The following is a 20,318-nucleotide window of genomic DNA, read 5'->3' on the forward strand; positions in this document are numbered from 1 at the left end:
GGCCATCACTTTTTTACATGAAGAAATATATATCAGTATATTGATTTTTTTACGTTCACTGAAATTTTCAGTGTATACATGAAGTGGTGTATAAATAATTTAAGGATTGCATAAGAACTAGTATTGTGCATGCATTTGGTATTTAAGAAAAGATTATATTTTTATGTTTTCTAAGGTAATCTCTGTGCAGTATTTGCTTTGCTGAATTTGTTTTTGCTTATAGAGAGAATGATTAAGGAGAGGTTGACAGAGAGGATACATGTTTTAAAAGTTCAGGGAAAAAGGTGAAAGGGAGACCAAACTGGAGTGTGAAATTATTTGAGCAATTGGGGCCTGAACATGATTTGCTGCATGTAAACAAAAGGAATGTGTTAAGAGTATTTTGAGACATGAACTGTATAAGATGTTTTTAGCACCAGAATATTGTAACACCTTTTGCTCTCTTGTGATATTTAGGAAAACTTTTTGAAGTTTTCGTAGTCCACGAGTTTTTAATGAAAATTATCACAAAATACATCAAAGACTGAAAATTAAATGAAAAGCAAAGCCAGTGTGTAAGCCTTTAATCTTGCCAGAGCAGAACTTCAATCTAACAGCATCTTAGGGGGTACAACAGTAGGGACAAGGTAAAACCTAAGAGTATTAGTATTATTTGGTTTTGATTTTGATCTCAATCCCTGAACACATAGATAGCATGTTTAAGAAACGATGAAATTTTGATATCAGTGGTACTAAGCTTTCTGTTATATCCATGATTGTTTTAGATTTTGATGGCTCTGAGTAAATTGATCCCCAGCACTATGATCAGTTTACAACCTATGTATGTGAATTTTGTGATATTTTAAAGAAAGATTGTGAATGTTCTGCAAAAACTAAACAGTAAGCTATTTTCTGTTCTTTGTTCTAGGTCATTAATCTTGTAAGACAAATCTGATAACTTGTTGTGTCATTGGAACCTGAAGACTCATAAGGTTGAGGGGCATGCATGAGTTAAGATTTATTGTATATGTGGTACATGGGGTGATGTGTTGTCAGGCAGCTGAACCAGTGCACATGCAGCAGTCAAGGTAAATCATGGAATTGTTTGTTGGGCTTGGCTGTAGATGTTGGGCTCTAGCTTCACCGCATACATGAAAACTAGAGTGGACATATCCAAATAAGGCCATTGTTCATTTAGACCTGATGCTACCTTGCCAAAGAAGGAGAAGTAGTTGGGTAAGGAGAAACTACATTGTAAAAAAAAGTGATTTACTTGGTACAAGGCTTGATAATCGTGAGATGTTATTTGTTTTTTAATTCATGTATCAGTCATCTGTTGTACAGTTAGTATTCTGATTTTAAGCAGTGTCCTTTTGTTTCTGCTACACCAACTATCAGTGTCCTAATATGTGTATTTCTCCAAGCCACATTTGTGAATTGGAGGCATCTCATGTAAATCATGCACTTTGTTGGTAAGCCTTTTAGCATGCTGTGAATTTTAGAATTTTCCATTACAAAAGTACTGTTGCAATGATATGTTACTTGGTGCAAAAGCATTGGTCTGAAGCCTTATGGTTTCTTTTACTTATTTTTATTTGCTATGTTGATTATTGAGAAATGTTCATTACAGATTGGTATATCTAAAGAATATTATGAGCAGGTTCTCTCACAGCTTATAAAATATTAGTTCCTCTCTTTTCCAGCACTGTCATTCTGCATGATTAAAGAAGCAGACCTAAATAGTTTGCATGTCACATTCAGAAAAGTAATGTTAGTTATGAGTTATCTTGACAGGTGTGAGGTAGAGGGATTGTAATTACCATTCTATCCACCCATTTATGTTTTTGTTTTTCTTGAACTGTCTAAGATGACAGTCTGAAAATCTACAAATTCAAAGCTAATATTGCTGTCCAGGTCATGTAGGAGTGATTACTGTTTCAGGACAGTAGCTCTTATTTGGTTATGTCCTTATCTCTTGGTTACTGATTGCTGGGAGGTCATACCCATATGGTTAGCCTTTCTGCTCATAGTTGCCATTTTTTTTTGCTCTGCACTTGAGCAAGATTTTATCACTTTTGGCTTTCGTCTCAAAATGTGCAAAACTAATTCCCCAGATCATAAACACTCTTATGAATTATTGGAAGTAGTATTGTCCATAAATATTAAACACTTATATGTATGGAAATAAAGAAAATTCTCATGAATATTCTCAGTTGGTTTTAGAGTTTTTCATGGCATTTTGAAAAAAATTGGAAACTGATTGTGCACCATGTTTCAAACTTTTGGCAGATAAGTGTTGCCAGTCTTAGGCTTTTTAGTACCTTATATAATAAGAATTTATTGAAAGAATATTATATGAAGAATGATACCTACAGTTTTTTTTGATAGTATGGTATTGTACCCAGTTCATGTGCTGTTAGATGTTTTTTAACTTGTATTAGTTGTGGACTTTGACTCTCTGTTGTTAATATGCCACTTTTTTTGAAATTGTATGTATGTAGTATTTCACTAAAGCGATCATATATAGTATGGTATTTTGCTCTAGTTTTTACATCTTGTATATCTTAATATCCCACAGCAAGAGTTTGTCGTCCAGATCAGTTCCGATGTGAAGATGGCCAGTGTCTAGATCTTAGTCAACGATGTAATGGCTATGAGGAGTGCTTCCGTGGAGAAGATGAACGTGGCTGTCGTAAGTGTTTGCCTTATCATTCTGTAGGAGTTTCAGAATTTTCACCAAATGATACTGGCTGTTACATACATTGGTTAAGAGCCTTTCCCTTTACCAGCATCATCCATATGTTGCTTCTTTGATTACGCTTGCTGTTTCTGTTCTTATGTAACTGGAGGAGGTATATTATGATGTTTAAGCTTATATGCAGAGTACATCATGTCAGCCATTTCATTCTTACTCATTTCCATAGCATCAGAACCCACCATTTAACAGAATTTCCCATGTAGAATCTCAAAGTGTTTGCCTAAAAGTTTGAGCAATTTAAATGATTACTGCTTATTGTTACTGTATAGGGAGGTACTTTTACTGTTATGGGGTCCCACCGCTTGATTTTTCTGTCACATCACATATTAAGCTGTTGGTTCTTGCTCACCTTCATACTTTTATCACTTGTTTATTCCATTCATCAATTGTTGTAATGCAGTATGGTCAGTATGTAGCACAATACAGGTACAAAATAAATACATGCTATATGAAATTGTGCCATGTTGTGACATCAGTTTCTGGGTGAATAAGGGAATAAGGACAGTGCAGGTAAAAAAGAAGAAATGTACTAAAATCATTACATGAATAATGGCAATAATGTACCACATGGTATTCAAGATGTTATCCAAGCTGTAGAAATAATATACAATACATACAGAAAATGATAAACCAGTATCTGCCAATTTGATACATCCACATTTATTTGGGACTTGGGAATTAGCTAGATAAGGTTTTTCCTATATTTTTTCTGAATATGTAGACAAGTATTAGTTCATGCATCAGGTAAGAACCTACTGAAGAGAACCATATAGAATATGTATATACATATATATTTTTTTTCATACTATTCGCCATTTCCGGCTTCAGCGAGGTAGCATTAAGAACAGAGGACTGAGCCTTAAGAGAGAAAATCTTCATTTGGCCCCCTTCTCTGTTCCTCTTTTTGAAAAGTAAAAACTGGAGGGGAGGATTTCCAGCCCCCGCTCCCTCCCCTTTTAGTCTCTTCTACGACAGGCAGGGAATACGTGGGAAGTATTCTTTCTCCCCTATCCCTATATACATATTCGCCATTTCTCGCATTAGCAAGGTAGCATTAAGAACAGAGGACTGAGTTTATGAGGGAAAATCCTCACTTGGCCCCCTTTTCTGTTCCTTCATTTGGAAAAGTATACAGTACAAGAGAAATGAGCATTTTTGACTGAAATACAATCATTCGGTCACCTTGCCTACCGAAATTGCAAATGCATTAATATACCACCAATATTTCCATTATTTTTCTTTGTGTGTATCATATTTCTAGTTCATGGATTTGTTGTAAACCTACTATAGAGAATTGTGTTGAAGAATATATGACGAATGCCATTGTATGTTTTAAACTGAGAGATGACCACTCTTCTCCCTGAACCATAATGAGTAATTCAGTTTTATTGAATGAATTATTCATAAATCTACCAAAGGAGCAGTGAAAAATATATAAAGAATATATTTTACAGTAGCATTTATAGAGTGAAAGGCAAAAGTTATGAATACAATCATGATTTCAAGTGCTAGGTAAGATTTTTTATATTATTTTTGAATATATATATATATAACCTTTAGATCAAGTGTTACTTGCTTCTGCCTTTTTGAAGTTATACTGTGAGTGAAAAATCACCTTTAGTGAGGCTATATCATTTGAAATATGGTCTTGTTAAAGTACATCTATCTCCAAAGGAGCCTATATTTCCTTTGCTACTGGAAGTAATGCTGCTTTAGATTGTCATAAAGTAGTTATGATAAAAATATCCCATTAGTTCATGCATTAGGTAAGAACATAGTAAAGAGAGCTATATAAAATAAAAATTGAATTTATCTCGTTCATCTACAAAATTGTATGTTTTTAATCATAAAACAACCACTCGCCTCTATTAACTGGAAATGCTCTAAATTACTCTCTACTGAGTGGTCCATATTTATTTTTTTTGCATTATACTCTTTGTAATTCATTTCTAGTGCATAAATGAGTCAAAGCCTATTAAAGAGAACTGATTTGATACTACATATTCATACCTGATCACTGTTTCCTAAGTCAGAGGTTGTCTCAGGAACTGACAAAGAAAATCTGCATCCGTTCACGTCCATTCTCTAGCTGTCATGTGTAATTCATCAATACCACAGCTCCACATCCACATCTAAGCCCCACAGACCTTTCTGTGATGTTCCCCAGATGCTTCATATCCCTGATTCAGTCTTTTGACAGCTCATCAACTTCAGTATACGACATTGTTATAAATTTACTCTATCCCATTTATGCTTATCACATCCCTGCATGTTCAGGCTCCAATCACTCAGAATCTTCTTCACTCTATCCTTCCATCTCTATCCTTCCATCACCAATTTGGTATCTCAGTTCTCTTATTTCCCTCCACTTCTGACACATATATCCTCTTTGTCAACCTTTCCTCACTGATTTCAGCACACCCTCTTCCACTCTGTCAACTACACACTTTATTACCACATATCTCTCATACCTTTTCATTACTTACATGATCAAACCACCTCACATCACATTTCACATCCAACACTTCCTACCTCCTCCACACACTTTTTTTTATATCTCATGCCTCACATCCATAAGATATTGTTGGGACTACTAATCCTTCTTACATCCCCATTTTTGAACTCCCATGTGATGTTCTTTCTTTCCATACATTCTTCAGCACTCCCAGGTAGCACAAGAAAACAGACGAAAGAATGGCCCAACCCACCCTCATACACATGTATATACATACACGTCCACACACACAAAAATACATAACTATACATCTCAACTTATACATATATATACACACACAAACATATACATATATACACATGCACATAATTCATACTGTCTGCCTTTATTCATTCCCATCGCCACCCTGCCACACATGAAATAACCACCCCCTCCCCCTCATGTGTGCGAAGTAGTGCCAGGAAAAGACAACAAAGGCCACTTTCGTTCACATTCAGTCTCTAGCTGTCATGTGATAATGCACCGAAACCACAGTTCCCTTTCCACATCCAGGCCCTACAGAACTTTCCATGGTTTACCCCAGACGCTTCACATGCCCTGGTTCAATCCATTGACAGCACGTCAATCCCGGTATACCATATCGTTTCAATTCACTCTATTCCTTGCACGCCTTTCACCCTCCTGTATGTTCAGGCCCCGATCACTCAAAATCTTTTTCACTCCATCTTTCCACCTCCAATTTGGTCTCCCACTTCTCTTGTTTCCTCCACCTCTGACACATATATCCTCTTGATCAATTTTTCCTCACTCATTCTCTCCATGTAACAATTTCAAAACACCCTCTTCTGCTCTCAAAACCACATTCTTTAAATTACCACACATCTCTCTTACATCTTATTACTTACTCAATGAAACCACCTCACACCACATGTTGTCCTCAAACATCTCATTTCCAGCACATCCACCCTCCTCCCGCACAACTCTATCTATAGCCCACGCCTTACAACCATATATCATTGTTGGAACCACTATTCTTTCAAACATACCCGTTTTTGCTTTCTAAGATAATGTCCTCGACCTCCACACATTCTTCAACGCTCCCAGAACTTTTGCCCTCTCCCCCACTCTATGATTCACTTCTGCTTCCATGGTTCCATCCACTGCCGAATCCACTCCCAGATATCTAAAACACTTCACTTCCTCCAGTTTTTCTCCATTCAAATTTACTTCCCAATTGACTTGTCCCTCAACCCTACTGTACCTAATAACCTTGCTCTTATTCACATTTACTCTCAGCTCTCTTCTTTCACACACTTTACCAAACTCAGTCACCAGCTTCTGCAGTTTCTCACCCAAATCAGCCACCACGCTGTATCATCAGCGAACAACAAGTGACTCACTTCCCAGGCTCTCTCATCCACAACAAACTGCATACTTACCCCTCTTTCCAAAACTCTTGCATTCACCTCCCTAACAACCCCATTCATAAACAAATTAAAAACACCCATGGAGACATCACGCACCCCTACCGCAAACCAACATTCACTGAGAACCAAACACTTTCCTCTCTTCCTGCACGTACACATGCCTTACATCCTCGATAAAAACTTTTCACTGCTTTCAACAACTTGCCTCCCACACCGTATATTCTTAACACCGTATATATATATATATATATATATATATATATATATATATATATATATATATATATATATATATATATATATATATAATTGTTCAGTGCTTGCAAGGTCCTTACCATGTAAATTTGTTTTGTCAGTGTGGTGTTTTCAGGGGTTGGAAGGTCTTTGATAAAGTGTGAGTTAATGTTTAGCTTTTTATATCTACATGGGGATTGGTGGTTGCTTATACAGTGGTTTGGATAGGAGGGAACAAGAGATTTTACAGAAAATTATGTGCTAAGAAGGTTGAGGTGGGATGGTACTGAAAGTAAGTTTGTTTCGTTAGGTGATTGTTGTGAGTTCCCTGTTTTGTGTGGTTTGATGTTGAAATGGTTTATGACTGTCCATGTGAATTGTTTTTAAAGAAAGGGTTGAGCAGGTGATTTGTTTGTAGAGGAAGCTTACAGATTTTTCCTTGTGTGAAATTCACACCAATGAGTGTTCTGAGGCCATTTGATTTATAGCTTTTATACTGATGTGTGTGATGCTGGAGATGAGCATCATGAGGATGTTGTATGTGATATATGTGTTGTATATGATACTGTTTTCATTTGGTGTTTTGCTGAATGGGAGTGGTTGATCATTCAGGGTGATGTGGAGATGCAGGTTGGTTTCATGGCTCTTAAAGGTTGATAGAGGGTGATTGTAGACATTTGTGGTGATGCGGACATTCTGTTTTGAGTAAGTCAGTATTTTAGTTATGTGATGTAATACTATATGTTTCTTGTTGCTAGTGCTGTGTTAGGGTGCTGTGATGTGATGAGGTCATAAAATAGCTTCTTAGGGGGACTTTTTTTTTTTAGAGTTTGGGGATATTGTAAGTAAATCCTTTTGGGGGTGATGCTAGCTTGACAGTCAGCCATAACTTGGTTGGCCATTTTGTCATTTTCTTAGAGGATGTTGTCAAATATATTTGCGTGGGAATATCTAAGTAACATCTGCTCTTAAATTCTGGCTTTTGGGATATTCATTAGTATGATTAATTAAATGTTTGGTGATTTCCATGAAATTTAAGACATTCACTTATGCTATAGCAAGTAAAAGAAAGGATTTTGTTAATCAGTATGTATTGCTTTGTATCACACACTGAATGCTAATTCTGCATCTAATGTGGCCTTATTTTGTTTGTGTTTGTTCTCTTCATTGTGCATGAAAGATTCGAAATATTCTTACAAGTAGGCAACTTTTGATATTGCTGAACTTGCCTCAGCAAAGAGGATGAAAATATATGAAATGTCTAAGTGAAAGTAGAAAGAAAATGTTTAAAAGATAGATATATTTGTGCTACTATGATTTTTGTAGAATTAATAGAAAATTCAGGTTGATCTTATATAAAACCCAGTTTATGAAAGTTTATGTAGCAAACGCACTTAAAGTTTTCATCACAACTTCGGTTCCATTTTGATACCCAATTTTGCTGACTAGAGATTTCTTTTCAACTGGAATATGTATATTTATTTCTGCATATTCATAATTCCTTTCATGGTGTAAGATGGTCAGTGGAGATTCATTGGAAATTAGAAATATATAGCCACATTTGATCTGCTTAAAACAGGTCCTTTCGAGTTCCAGTGCGGGAGTGGGCACTTCATTGATCAACAATACAGGTGCAACGGCATTGTTGAATGCCCACTTGATCTGTCAGATGAAGAGGGATGCAGTGAGTGAAAAACTTCATGAAATGCTCAGCCTAATGCTCATTGTTTTGTAATTAATGTTAGTTGTTGCTGTGTTGCTTAGTTCAGTTTTATTCTTGTGTATATCTCAGGTGTTATCTTTTAGTGACATACTTATATAAAATCTTTATTTCTTTCCACAACACATAGTGTGTGCTGGACATTACAAGTGTCACCCCCTCTTTGTGTCTGTTTGTCTCTGGACACTTTCTTGTTAGCATAATAACTTGAGAACAGTACGTAGTAGAAACTTCATAATTACACTGTAGGTACTGGCTGTGTAGGCTGTGAACTAAATAGACTTATGGGCACGTTTTTGGACAAATTTACATATTGGTAAGGGAAAATTCTTCTATTCCCAAGTGTTAGTATTCAGGAACACTGTATGATTTAGAGTTTGATTGTATAACTTAATGATAAGTAAAGAAAAATCTCATGGCATACAAATTTTAAAAAATTTACTTAGATAGTATTTATCATTTTTGCTTACACAAACCTTCAACCACTTTATCCATAGATATATGGTGTTAAGGTAACGTCTCCACCTGTATGATTTTTAAATTAGATTTTGTGTCACATTTTCAAGGTTAAGCTATGGATTCAGGCTTAGAAGGGAGTATGTGGGTGCTGAATACCTTCACAGGACATATTATGCTCAGTTTCTATCCAGGTCTGAGAGAGGGTGGTATTACATGTTTTGTGTTGATTTTGATGGCATAGCAAAAATTTCACTATTTCTGCTTAATACAAATATATACATATTACTTGTTTGCTGTCCTGTATTGGCAAGGTTGTGGCAGGAACAGTCGAAGAGAGGCCACATTCACTCGCATCCATTCTCTAGCTGTCATGTGTAATGCACCAGGACCAAAGCCCCTTATCTGCCATCAGGCTTCACAGACCTTTCCATGGTTTCCCCAGGCTGCTTCACATGCCCTGGTGCAGTCCATTGACAGCATGTGGATGGTACTGCAAGTTGATTTATCAAGAAAGGGAGTGACTGTTATTGATTGATTAGTTTGGATTTCCACTGTATGTATTGATAGTGGTCTGATGCTTGAGGACTGATGGAATGCATGTATAGTGCCACTGCATAAAGGCAAGGGGGACATGGGTGAGTGTTCAAACTGCAGAGTTGTAAGGTTGAGAAGTGTACCTGATAAGCTGTATGGGAGAGTGAGTGGTGATTAAGAGGGTAAAGGCTTGTATAGAGCAACAGATTAAAGGGGAACATTGTGGTTTCTGAAGTGGTATAGGATGTGTGGATTAGGTGTTTGTTCTTAATGTGTCAGAAACACTTAGAAAAACAGAAGGTTTTGTACATGGCACTTAAGGATCTGGAGAAAGCATAAGACTGGGTTGATAGATATACCATGTGGAAGGTCTTATGAATGTATGGTGTGGAATGAAAGCTGCTAGAAGCAGAGGTTTTTTTTTAAGTGTAAACATGTGTATGAGTAAGAAGAGAGGAGAGTTCAATGTTGGTCTGTGGTAGGGGTGTGATGTCACCATTTCTGTTTAATTTGTTCATGGATGGGGGTGGTGAGTGACGTAAATGCATAGGTCTTGGAGACAGGGGCCAATGTGCTGTCTGTAGGAGGTGAGTGGTCCTGGAAAGTGAGTCAGTTGTTTGTTGTCTGATGGTAGATACAAGTGAGAAACTGCAACAGTTGATAACTGAGTTTGGCAAAGTGTATGAAAGAGGAAGTTGAGAGTAAATGTAAATAAAAGCAAGGTTACTTGGTTTAGTAGGGTAGAACAGGTTTGGTAGAGTATGAGTTTGAGTGGAGAAAATTTAGAGGAAGTGAAGTGTTTTAGATACCTGGGGACAGACATGGCAGGGAATGGAACCATGGAAGCAGAGGCGAGTCAAAGGGTGAATGAAGGGCTAAAGGTTCTGGGAGTATTGAGGAATGGATGGAAAGAGGTTATTATCTACGAGAGCAAAAATGGGCATATTTGAAGGTATAGTAGTCCCAACGTTGTTGTGTGAATGGGAGGCATGGGCCACAGATGAGGATATTTAGAGGAGGGTGGATGTGTTGGAACTGAAATGTTTGAGGATAGTGTATGATGAGGTGACTTGATTGTCATAAAAAGTTAACAGAGGTGTGTTAATTAATAGATTTTGGTTGAGTTAGCTGAAGAGGGTGTGCTGAAATGGTTTAGACATATGGAAAGAATGAGTGGGGAAAGGTTATCAAAGAGGGAGACCACATTGGACATGGGGCCTAAACATCAAGGAAAATGAAAGGCGTACACCTACTCTGTGACTCACTTCCTCTTCCATGGTTCCATTCATTGCCATTTCCACTCCCACATATCTGAAACATTTCTCTTCTCCAAGTTTTCTCCATTCATATTTACACCCCAAGTAACCTGTTCCTAAACCCTCCTTATCCAAATAACTGTGCTTTTACTCGCATTTACTATCAGCTTGCTCCTTTCACATACTCTTCCAAACTCAATTTCAAACTTCTGCATGAGCAAGGTGGTGTCCAGAACAGAAGACTGAGCCTTAGAGGAAAATATTAATATTTGGCTCTTTCCTCTTTTCCTTCTTCCTAGATTTAATTGTGGAGTGGAAGATTTCCATACCTAACTCCTACCCCTCCAAGTTGCATTCTATGTCATACAAGAGATATGTTGGCAATATTCTTTCTCCTTCTCCCCAGGGATGCTTCCATCTTCTCTCAACCTCCTCTGTGTCTGTTATCTCTTCCCCATCTGCCTGCTTCTCTGATGCTCCCATTTGCTCTGCAGCTCTCCTCATACTATTCACTGCCTTCCCAAACATTTTCCTTTTCATCCTGAAGTTTGCTGATACTCACTCAAGTTCTCATTTGTTCCCTATTTTTTTTTAGCCCTTGCACCTTCCTCTTGACCTCTTGCTGCTTCCTTTTTTACATCACCCAATCACTCACACCCCTTCTGTGCAGGTTATGCTAACTTAATTCTTTTATCCCTTTCCCTAATAACTTTCATATCCCACCATTTGCTACTCCCTTGCCTACCTTTTACATGCCACACACACACACACCTCTTGCATAAGTAAATGCTGCTTCTCCAAATACCTCCCAATCCTTACCCATTTACCAAGATTTGTATACTTTCACCTTTTGCCATTCCTCACCCAATCTCACCTGGTATCTTTACACACAAGCCTCTTTTCCATGCTCAGTCACTTTCACCACCCTCTTCCCACCCGTATCATATACTCTCTAGAATTTCCCAAAACTTTGTTTCTCCTCCACTAAGTCCTGATCAGGCATTCCACTAGCTATCCTTCTCAGTACATTCACATTCAAGAGTTTCCCTTAAGTATACCAGTCAGTTGGTACATAATCCAATAATGCTAAATACCAACCACCTAATTTTTTTCTTTATTTAGTCATCCCTTGACCAATTGATATGAAAGAGTCCTCATGTTGTCCAATACCTTTTTGAAGGGTGCTGCAATCCAAGGCTGTGCTACTTCTATTAGCAGAAAAATGTAGATTTCTTTGGAATGAAAAATTCCTAGTTGATTTTGTACTCCTGGTGATACAGCCTCGCCAAAGGTGACTTTTCACTCACAGTATACAGTGTAATCTCAAGCTGTCAGAGTGCGGTCTTCCCAACTAACCCAAATATACATATGTGTGTCCTTTTAAACCCAGTAATCTGAACCACAACTCCTTTTTCAGCACTTAACAAGCTGTTCACCATTTTCATTCATAATTTGAGTACACCATGCCTCATGATTATACCCTCAACTGCTTCACCACTCATTATTGCATTCTAATCACCCATCACTAAACCTGATCCTTGTCATCAGAACTGCTAACACACTCACTTAGGTTCTCCCCAGACACTGACTTTCCTCTTCATTCCCCATCACCAGGTGCTTATGCAATAACAATCACCCTCCTTTTGTAATCCAATTTATTTTTGCTCACATAGCTTTGGATCTTGCCTCCTTACACTCTTTCACATACAGAAACTTCAGGATTCTCATTCAGTGATTATCTAAAATAAACCATCTAAGAAATAAGAAACTTATGTTTTATGTTCATTGAAAGAAGGTAAGCAAGCTGTTTTTGCATTACACATTACATTTGAGTAACATTCACAGATTAACAAAAAACAAATGTAGTTTAAAGCTGCTATGTGTATATCTCTCATTGTACTTAAGCTACTGAAAGTTGCATCGTCGTCATTTGATGTTTGTAATATTAATGTCATTTGTTATCGTACATAATCTATGATTTAACTCACTTTCCCATTGATTTTAATATTTTCCACTGCTGAGTTTGGCTTTTTGTATGTCAAAATAGACTGCTTGAGCTTTACAAAAAAGGTGGAACAAAACATGTATATACTTGATTATTATAAATTATTATAGTGTTAAGTCAACAGACTGAAAGCATATGATTTATTGGAGCTTACACACAAACATGAATTTCCAGTTTAAAAAAAGATTACCAAAGATATTTAGTTAAATTGGGATGTTGGGTATACAATATTTGTAAAATATAAGGGGATGGAGACAAATGCCTCCCCTTACCTCTTTCGTGTGGGCTCTTATGCTTATTGTACTTGCTTTCATTGGTTTTCAGAAGCTTTTTTAGAATACTGCATTTTATGTGAGTTCAAGGTACATCTTATGCTGATTCTTTCTTCATTTGTTAAAGTCCTTTTCTTTTGCTCTCATCTTGATCTTTGCATATCATTTGTGCCGCCTAGGAACTCGGGTTGCATTCCATTTTGAAGCAGGATTAGGTGGTCTCAATTAGTGTGGGAAGGTCCTCATTAATGCTCTACTTTTTCTAACCCCTGACAATGATACAGTTTTGTCAAAGGTAGCTTGTTGCTGCCTGCAAATGAAGTCAGGGGTCCTCAAGTAATGCCAGGACTCTTACAAGAGTGGGATCCTAAGGTCAAGAGGAAGGTTCAGGTGCTGAAAAAAAGGCAACTAAGAATTGAGCTTAGAGAGTGTTACTAAAATTCAGGAAGAAGAAGAAAATGTTTTAAAAAGAGGTTACTAGTATGAAAGATATGAGAACAAATAGTCACAATGGTGAAAGGGGCAAATAGGGAAGTGGTAACAGCCAAAAATGAGGTAAAGAGACAGATTGAGTAATTTGAGGGATTATTCAATGTGCTCAGTGAAAAGCTGGCGGATATGAGATGTTTTAGACATGGGGCATGTGAAGTGGAGTTTGAGCAAGTGGTTCAGTGAAAAGGGAAGAGGTGCTCAAAGCCTTGTGTAAGATAAAGTGCAGTAAAGCAGCTGGAGTAGAAGGGATTGCAGTTGAATTTCATGAGAAATGGGATGATTGTGTTGTTGATTGGTTAGTTGGGATTTTCATTGTATGTATGGCATATGTTGAGTTGCCTAAGGATTAGCAGAATGCCTGTAAAGTACCATTCTTTAAAAGCAAAGGGTACAAAATAGAATTTTCATGTTAGAGGCATAAGTTGAGTGTACCTGGTATGTTGTAGCGGTAACTGAGATGATGGATTGCACAGACCAAACTGGAAGGAAACAATGTGGCTTCATGTGTGGTAGAGGATTTTTTGGAGTAAGTGTTTCCTTAGAAGAATGTAAGATATACTTAGATAAACAGAACTTGTGTATAGTATTTATGGATCCAGAGGCAGTGTATGGTGTGTTTGGCAGAGATTGCTCTGTAAAAGCATCTGTAAATGTTGCTAGAAGGAATGAAGAGTTTTTATCAAGAGGGTAGGGTAAGTGTGTGAGGTATGCACTCTTTATGGCTTTGGGGGCCTGGGAAGTAAGTCAGTTGTGCTTTGCTGATGTTTGTGGCATTTCTGTGTGAAACAGTATAGAAGGTGGTCTCTCAGTTTGGGAAGTGTGAAAGGAAAAAGCAAAGAGTAGATGTGAATAATAGTAAGTTTTTTAGGTTTAGCATGAAAAGAGACAAGTTAGTTAGGGTATAAGTTTGAAAGGGTAAAATTTGGAGAGTTAAACATTTTAGATACCTAGGAGTGGATATAGTAACAATTGGAACCATGGAAGCTGAAGTGACTCATGGCATGGATCAGAGGGTAAAGACCCTAGGAGCATTGATTACTATTTGGACAGAGTTCATTATATACAGTAAACCCTTGATTTAACGGACATCGATATAACAGGATGTGGATTTAATGGACAAATGATAATACAGTACATTTTTTGATAATGATTTAAAAGATTAAGGAATAAATCTTAGACACTGCTCCATACACATTTCATATTACACTTGTTTTTGATAATATGGGATAGACTCGCATTGTTTCAGTTTTGGTCTGCCTCAGTCTGTCACGTGGTCTGGTTGTATACATTGTTTCTGTTATTTCAGAATTGTGACTTTATTTGTTAGATGATTTTGCAATCTTTACAATTCAAAATGGCATCAAATGAATGTAAGAGGTCCAATGAAAGGAAGTGGTCCATCCTCACTTTATTATAAAGAAGTATCCTTTCACAGGAGAGGGGTGGCATCATCTCTATCTCAGTCTGACTCCTGCCTCAACTGCCCGGCAAGCTGCCGGTTTCCCGCTGCACAGCTATCTTACCACACACTAAACCCTACACACCCTCACAAGATTTTGGTAACTTAATGTGACATTTGTTACAACAAAAACAAAAAAATCACTGCTCAGCAACAATACACTTCCCTTACAGATGAACAGAACAAAAATGACATAACAATTTAGTGTCCACTCTTTACAGGAGCCACAAACATGATCTTGCTAGTGTGCAGGGCAGTGTTTCTCACGGTGAGGGCACTGCTCCCTGAGGCTGGGTGTCGCCACAGCTAGGGGCAAAGCTGTTGCTGTTGGGTACTATCCTTGACCCATGGGTGTCGTGGGAATTGGGGCATAAGTGATGTAGGTTTTGCAAAGACAGGTGGCCACTGCCATTCAGCTTCACTGAGTATTGTCTTTGTGGCTTCACCTCTACTACCACGCCTAACCTTTCACACACCTTCAAAGTGACAACCTGCATGCAGACAGCATTGCCCATGGACAACTGTGGCAGCAAAGCAGCATCACCTGCTGGGCCAACGTGCACGCAACCCTAGCTCTCAGCTATAGCCTGCTCCGTGTTTTGCAGATCAGTTCTCCATTTCCGATTTATCAGATATTGTTACTGGGGCGCCGGGACACCATCATGCAACTGTCTTCGTACTGGTAGCTGTGTGGATGATATCCCCTTCTCTTTTGGGGGTGTTAAGTTATTGGAGCATAGTCTGAGTAACTTTGCCTTTGTGTAGGCTACCTCCAACACGTGTTGCCCCTCAACATCCATTTGGGTGCCTTTATTTATTTATTCATCTATTATACTTGATCATTGTTTCCTGCATCAGGTAGTGCAGGGAAACAGACAAAGAATGGCCCATCCACTCGTATATATGTATATATATATATATATATATATATATATATATATATATATATATATATATATATATATATATATATATATATATATATATATATATATTACATTATTTTTATTATTATTTTGCTTTGTCGCTGTCTCCCACATTTGCGAGGTAGCGCAAGGAAACAGACAAAAGAAATGGCCCAACCCACCCCCATACACATATATATACATACACGTCCACACACGCAAATATACATACCCATACATCTCAATGTACACATATATATACACACAGACACCTACATATATACACATGCACACAATTCACAGTCTGCCTTTATTCATTCCCATCGCCACCTCGCCACACATGGAATAACATCCCCCTCCCCCCTCATGTGTGCGAGGTAGTGCTAGGAAAAGACAACAAAGGCCCCATTCGTTCACACTCAGTCTCTAGCTGTCATGCAATTGGAGGTGGAAAGATGGAGTGAAAAAGATTTTGAGTGATCGGGGCCTGAACATGCAGGAGGGTGAAAGGCGTGCAAGGAATAGAGTGAATTGGAACGATGTGGTATACCAGGGTCGACGTGCTGTCAATGGATTGAACCAGGGCATGTGAAGCGTCTGGGGTAAACCATGGAAAGTTGTGTGGGGCATGGATATGGAAAGGGAGCTGTGGTTTCGATGCATTATTACATGACAGCTAGAGACTGAATGTGAACAAATGGGGCCTTTGGTGTCTTTTCCTAGCGCTACCTCGCACACATGAGGTGGGAGGGGGTTGTTATTCCATGTGTGGCGGGGTGGCGATGGGAACAAGTAAAGGCAGACAGTATGAATTATGTACATGTGTATATATGTATATGTCTGTGTGTGTATATATATGTGTACATTGAGATGTATAGGTATGTATATTTGCGTGTGTGGATGTGTATGTATATACATGTGTATGTGGGCGGGTTGGGCCAGTCTTTCGTCTGATTCCTTGCGCTACCTCGCTAACACGGGAGACAGCGACCTCCACCTCTGACACATATATCCTCTTAGTCAATCTATCCTCACTCATTCTCTCCATGTGACCAAACCATTTCAAAACACCCTCTTGTGCTCTCTCAACCACACTCTTTTTAATTACCCTAATATTACTTACTCGATCAAAGCACCTCACACCACATATTGTCCTCAAACATCTCATTTCCAGCACATAAACCCTCCTGTGCACAACCCTATCTATTGCCCATGCCTCACAACCATATAACATTGTTAGAACTACTATTCCTTCAAACATACCCATTTTTGCTTTCCGAGATAATGTTCTCGCCTTCCACACATTTTTCAACACTCCCAAAACTTCTGCTTCTTTGGCTCTATCCACTGCGAAATCCACTCCCTGATATGTAAAACACTTCCTCTCCTCCAGTTTTTTCAATTCAAACTTACCTCCCAATTGACTTGTCCCTCAACCCTATTGTACCTAATAACCTTGCTCTTATTCACATTTACTCTCAGCTTTCTTCTTTCACAAACTTTACCAAACTCAGTCACCAGCTTCTGCAGTTTCTCACTCGAATCAGCCACCAGTGCTGTATCATCAGCAAACAACAACTGACTCACTTCCCAAGCCCTCTCATCCCAAACAGACTGCATATTTGCCCCTCTCTCCAAAACTTGCATTCACCTCCCTAACAGACCCATCCATAAACAAATTAAACAACTATGGAGACATCATGCACCCCTGCTGGAAACTGACATTCATTGAGAACCAATCACTTTTCTCTCTTCCTACTCATACACATGCCTTACTTCCTCAATTAAAACTTTTCACTGCTTCAAGCAACTTGCTTCCCACACCATATACTCTTAATACCTTCCACAGAGCATCTCTATACCTACATATACATACTCATATGCAGACATATACATACATACATACACATGTACATATTCATCCTTGCTTGCCTTCATCCATTCCTGTCGCTACCCCACTCCACAGGAAACAGCATCACTACCCCTTGCTTCAGCGAGGTAGCACCAGGAAAACAGACAAAAAAGGCCACATTCGTTCACACAGCTGGGGATAGGGGATGGGTAGAAAGAATGCTTCCCACATATTCCCTGCGTGTCATAAAAGGGGAGGGCGTTGGGGGGTCCTGGAAATCCTCCCCTCCAGTTTTGTACTTTTCCAAAAGAAGGAACAGAGAAGGGGGTCAAGTGAGGATTTTCCCTTTTAGGCTCAGTCCTCTTCTTTATGCTACCTCGCTAATGCGGGAAATGGCAAATATGTATGAAAAAAAATATGTTTATATGAATAATGAGTTTCATGTCTTTGTACATCTTCCCTCAGCCTGTAAGCCTGATGAGTTCCGCTGTCTCCGTGATGGCTTTTGCATCAGTAGCGCAAGGCGATGTGATGGTCAAAGTGACTGCAGTGATGCCTCAGATGAACAAAACTGTCGTAGGTGTTTCATTATTCAGTCTAATTTTCTTTTAATGTTACATAGCATATGTTTGGAGCTAAATCTTTTATCTCTTGTAGTCTTAAGTGAAAGGAAGTCTTAACTTGGAAGCCTTTATTCTGGTATGTAAACACAAAGCCATTGCTTGAAGTTTCCCTATAGAAGTAATACAGCTGCTTTCACAAGGTTTGTTGTTCATTGTTTACCTGGGTAATTGGAGGGAAGTCTTTATTTTTATTGCCAGGCTTTTTGGAGTGACAAGTCATTATTTGGCAAGTTGTGTCTTAAGAGTGCATGGGCATGTGAAGCGTTTGGGGTAAACCATGGAAAGGTCTTTGGGGCCTGGATGTGAATAGGGGGCTGTGGTTTCGGTGCATTACACATGACAGCTAGAGACAGAGTGTGAACGAATGTAGCCATTTTTGTCCTTTCGTAGTGCTACCTCGCTGAAGGGGTATATGCTATTTCCTATGTGGCTGGGTAGCGACAAGAATGGATGAAGGCAAGCAAGTATGAATATGTACATGTGTATATATGTATACTCTCTCCATCTCCTTCTCACATCACCACTACTTGTTATCACCTCCCCATTAGCCCCCTTCACTGAAGTTCCCATTTGCTCCCTTGTCTTACACACTTTATTTACCTCCTTCCAAAACATCTTTTTATTCTCCCCAAAATTTAATGATACTCTCTCACCTCAACTCTCATTTGCCCTCTTTTTCACCTCTTGCACCTTTTTCTTGACCTCCTGCCTCTTTCTTTTATACATCTCCCACTCATTTGCATTTTTCCCTGCAAAAATCGTCCAAATGCCTCTCTCTTCTCTTTCACTAATAATCTTACTTCTTCATCCCACCACTCACTACCCTTTCTAATCAACCCACCTCCCACGCTTCTCATGCCACAAGCATCGTTTGCGCAAGCCATCACTGCTTCCCTAAATACATTCCATTCCTCCCCCACTCCCCTTACGTCCTTTGTTCTCACCTTTTTCCATTCTGTACTCAGTCTGTCCTTGTACTTCCTCACACAAGTCTCCTTCCCAAGCTCACTTACTCTCACCACTCTCTTCACCCCAACATTCTCTCTTCTTTTCTGAAAACCTCTACAAATCTTCACCTTCGCCTCCACAAGATAATGATCAGACATCCCTCCAGTTGCACCTCTTAGCACATTTACATCCAAAAGTCTCTCGCGCGCCTATCAATTAACACGTAATCCAATAACACTCTCTGGCCATCTCTCCTAGTTACATACATATACTTATGTATATCTCTCTTTTTAAACCGGTATTCCCAATCACCAGTCCTTTTTCAGCACATAAATCTAAAAGCTCTTCACCATTTCCATTTACAACACTGAACACCCCATGTATACCAATTATTCCCTCAATTGCCACATTACTCACCTTTGCATTCAAATCACCCATCACTATAACCCAGTCTCGTGCATCAAAACCACTAACACACTCATTCAGCTGCTCCCAAAACACTTGCCTCTCATGATCTTTCTTCTCATGCCCAGGTGCATATGCACCAATAATCACCCATCTCTCTCCATCAACTTTCAGTTTTACCCATATCAATCTAGAATTTACTTTCTTACACTCTATCACATACTCCCACCACTCCTGTTTCAGGAGTAGTGCTACTCCTTCCCTTGCTCTTGTCTTCTCACTAACCCCTGACTACTCCCAAGACATTCCCAAACCACTCTTCCCCTTTACCCTTGATCTTCGTTTCACTCAGAGCCAAAACATCCAGGTTCCTTTCCTCAAACATACTACCTATCTCTCCTTTTTTTCTCATCTGAGTGAGTATTTTGAAGGTTTGTTGAATGTGTTTGATGATAGAGTGGCAGATATAGGGTGTTTTGGTCAAGGTGGTATGCAAAGTGAGAGGGTTAGGGAAAATGATTTATTAAACAAAGAA

The 20,318-nt window shown here is 38.7% G+C and overlaps 1 protein-coding gene across 2 annotated transcripts in view; it reads left to right on the forward strand.

The window, feature by feature from the left end:
* Positions 1-20,318, forward strand: part of LOC139748046 (uncharacterized) — a 538,085-nt gene that overhangs the window by 379,305 nt on the left and 138,462 nt on the right. Inside the window, exons 29-31 of one of the 2 annotated variants that reach the window (XM_071660616.1) lie at positions 2,558-2,671; positions 8,433-8,537; positions 18,273-18,383. In XM_071660616.1, the coding sequence (XP_071516717.1) occupies positions 2,558-2,671; positions 8,433-8,537; positions 18,273-18,383 (330 nt within the window). The remainder of the gene's footprint in view (positions 1-2,557; positions 2,672-8,432; positions 8,538-18,272; positions 18,384-20,318) is intronic. The other variant, XM_071660617.1, reaches the window with a different exon arrangement.

This window comes from Panulirus ornatus, chromosome 72, assembly GCF_036320965.1.
Source record: "Panulirus ornatus isolate Po-2019 chromosome 72, ASM3632096v1, whole genome shotgun sequence".
Lineage (NCBI taxonomy): Eukaryota > Metazoa > Arthropoda > Malacostraca > Decapoda > Palinuridae > Panulirus > Panulirus ornatus.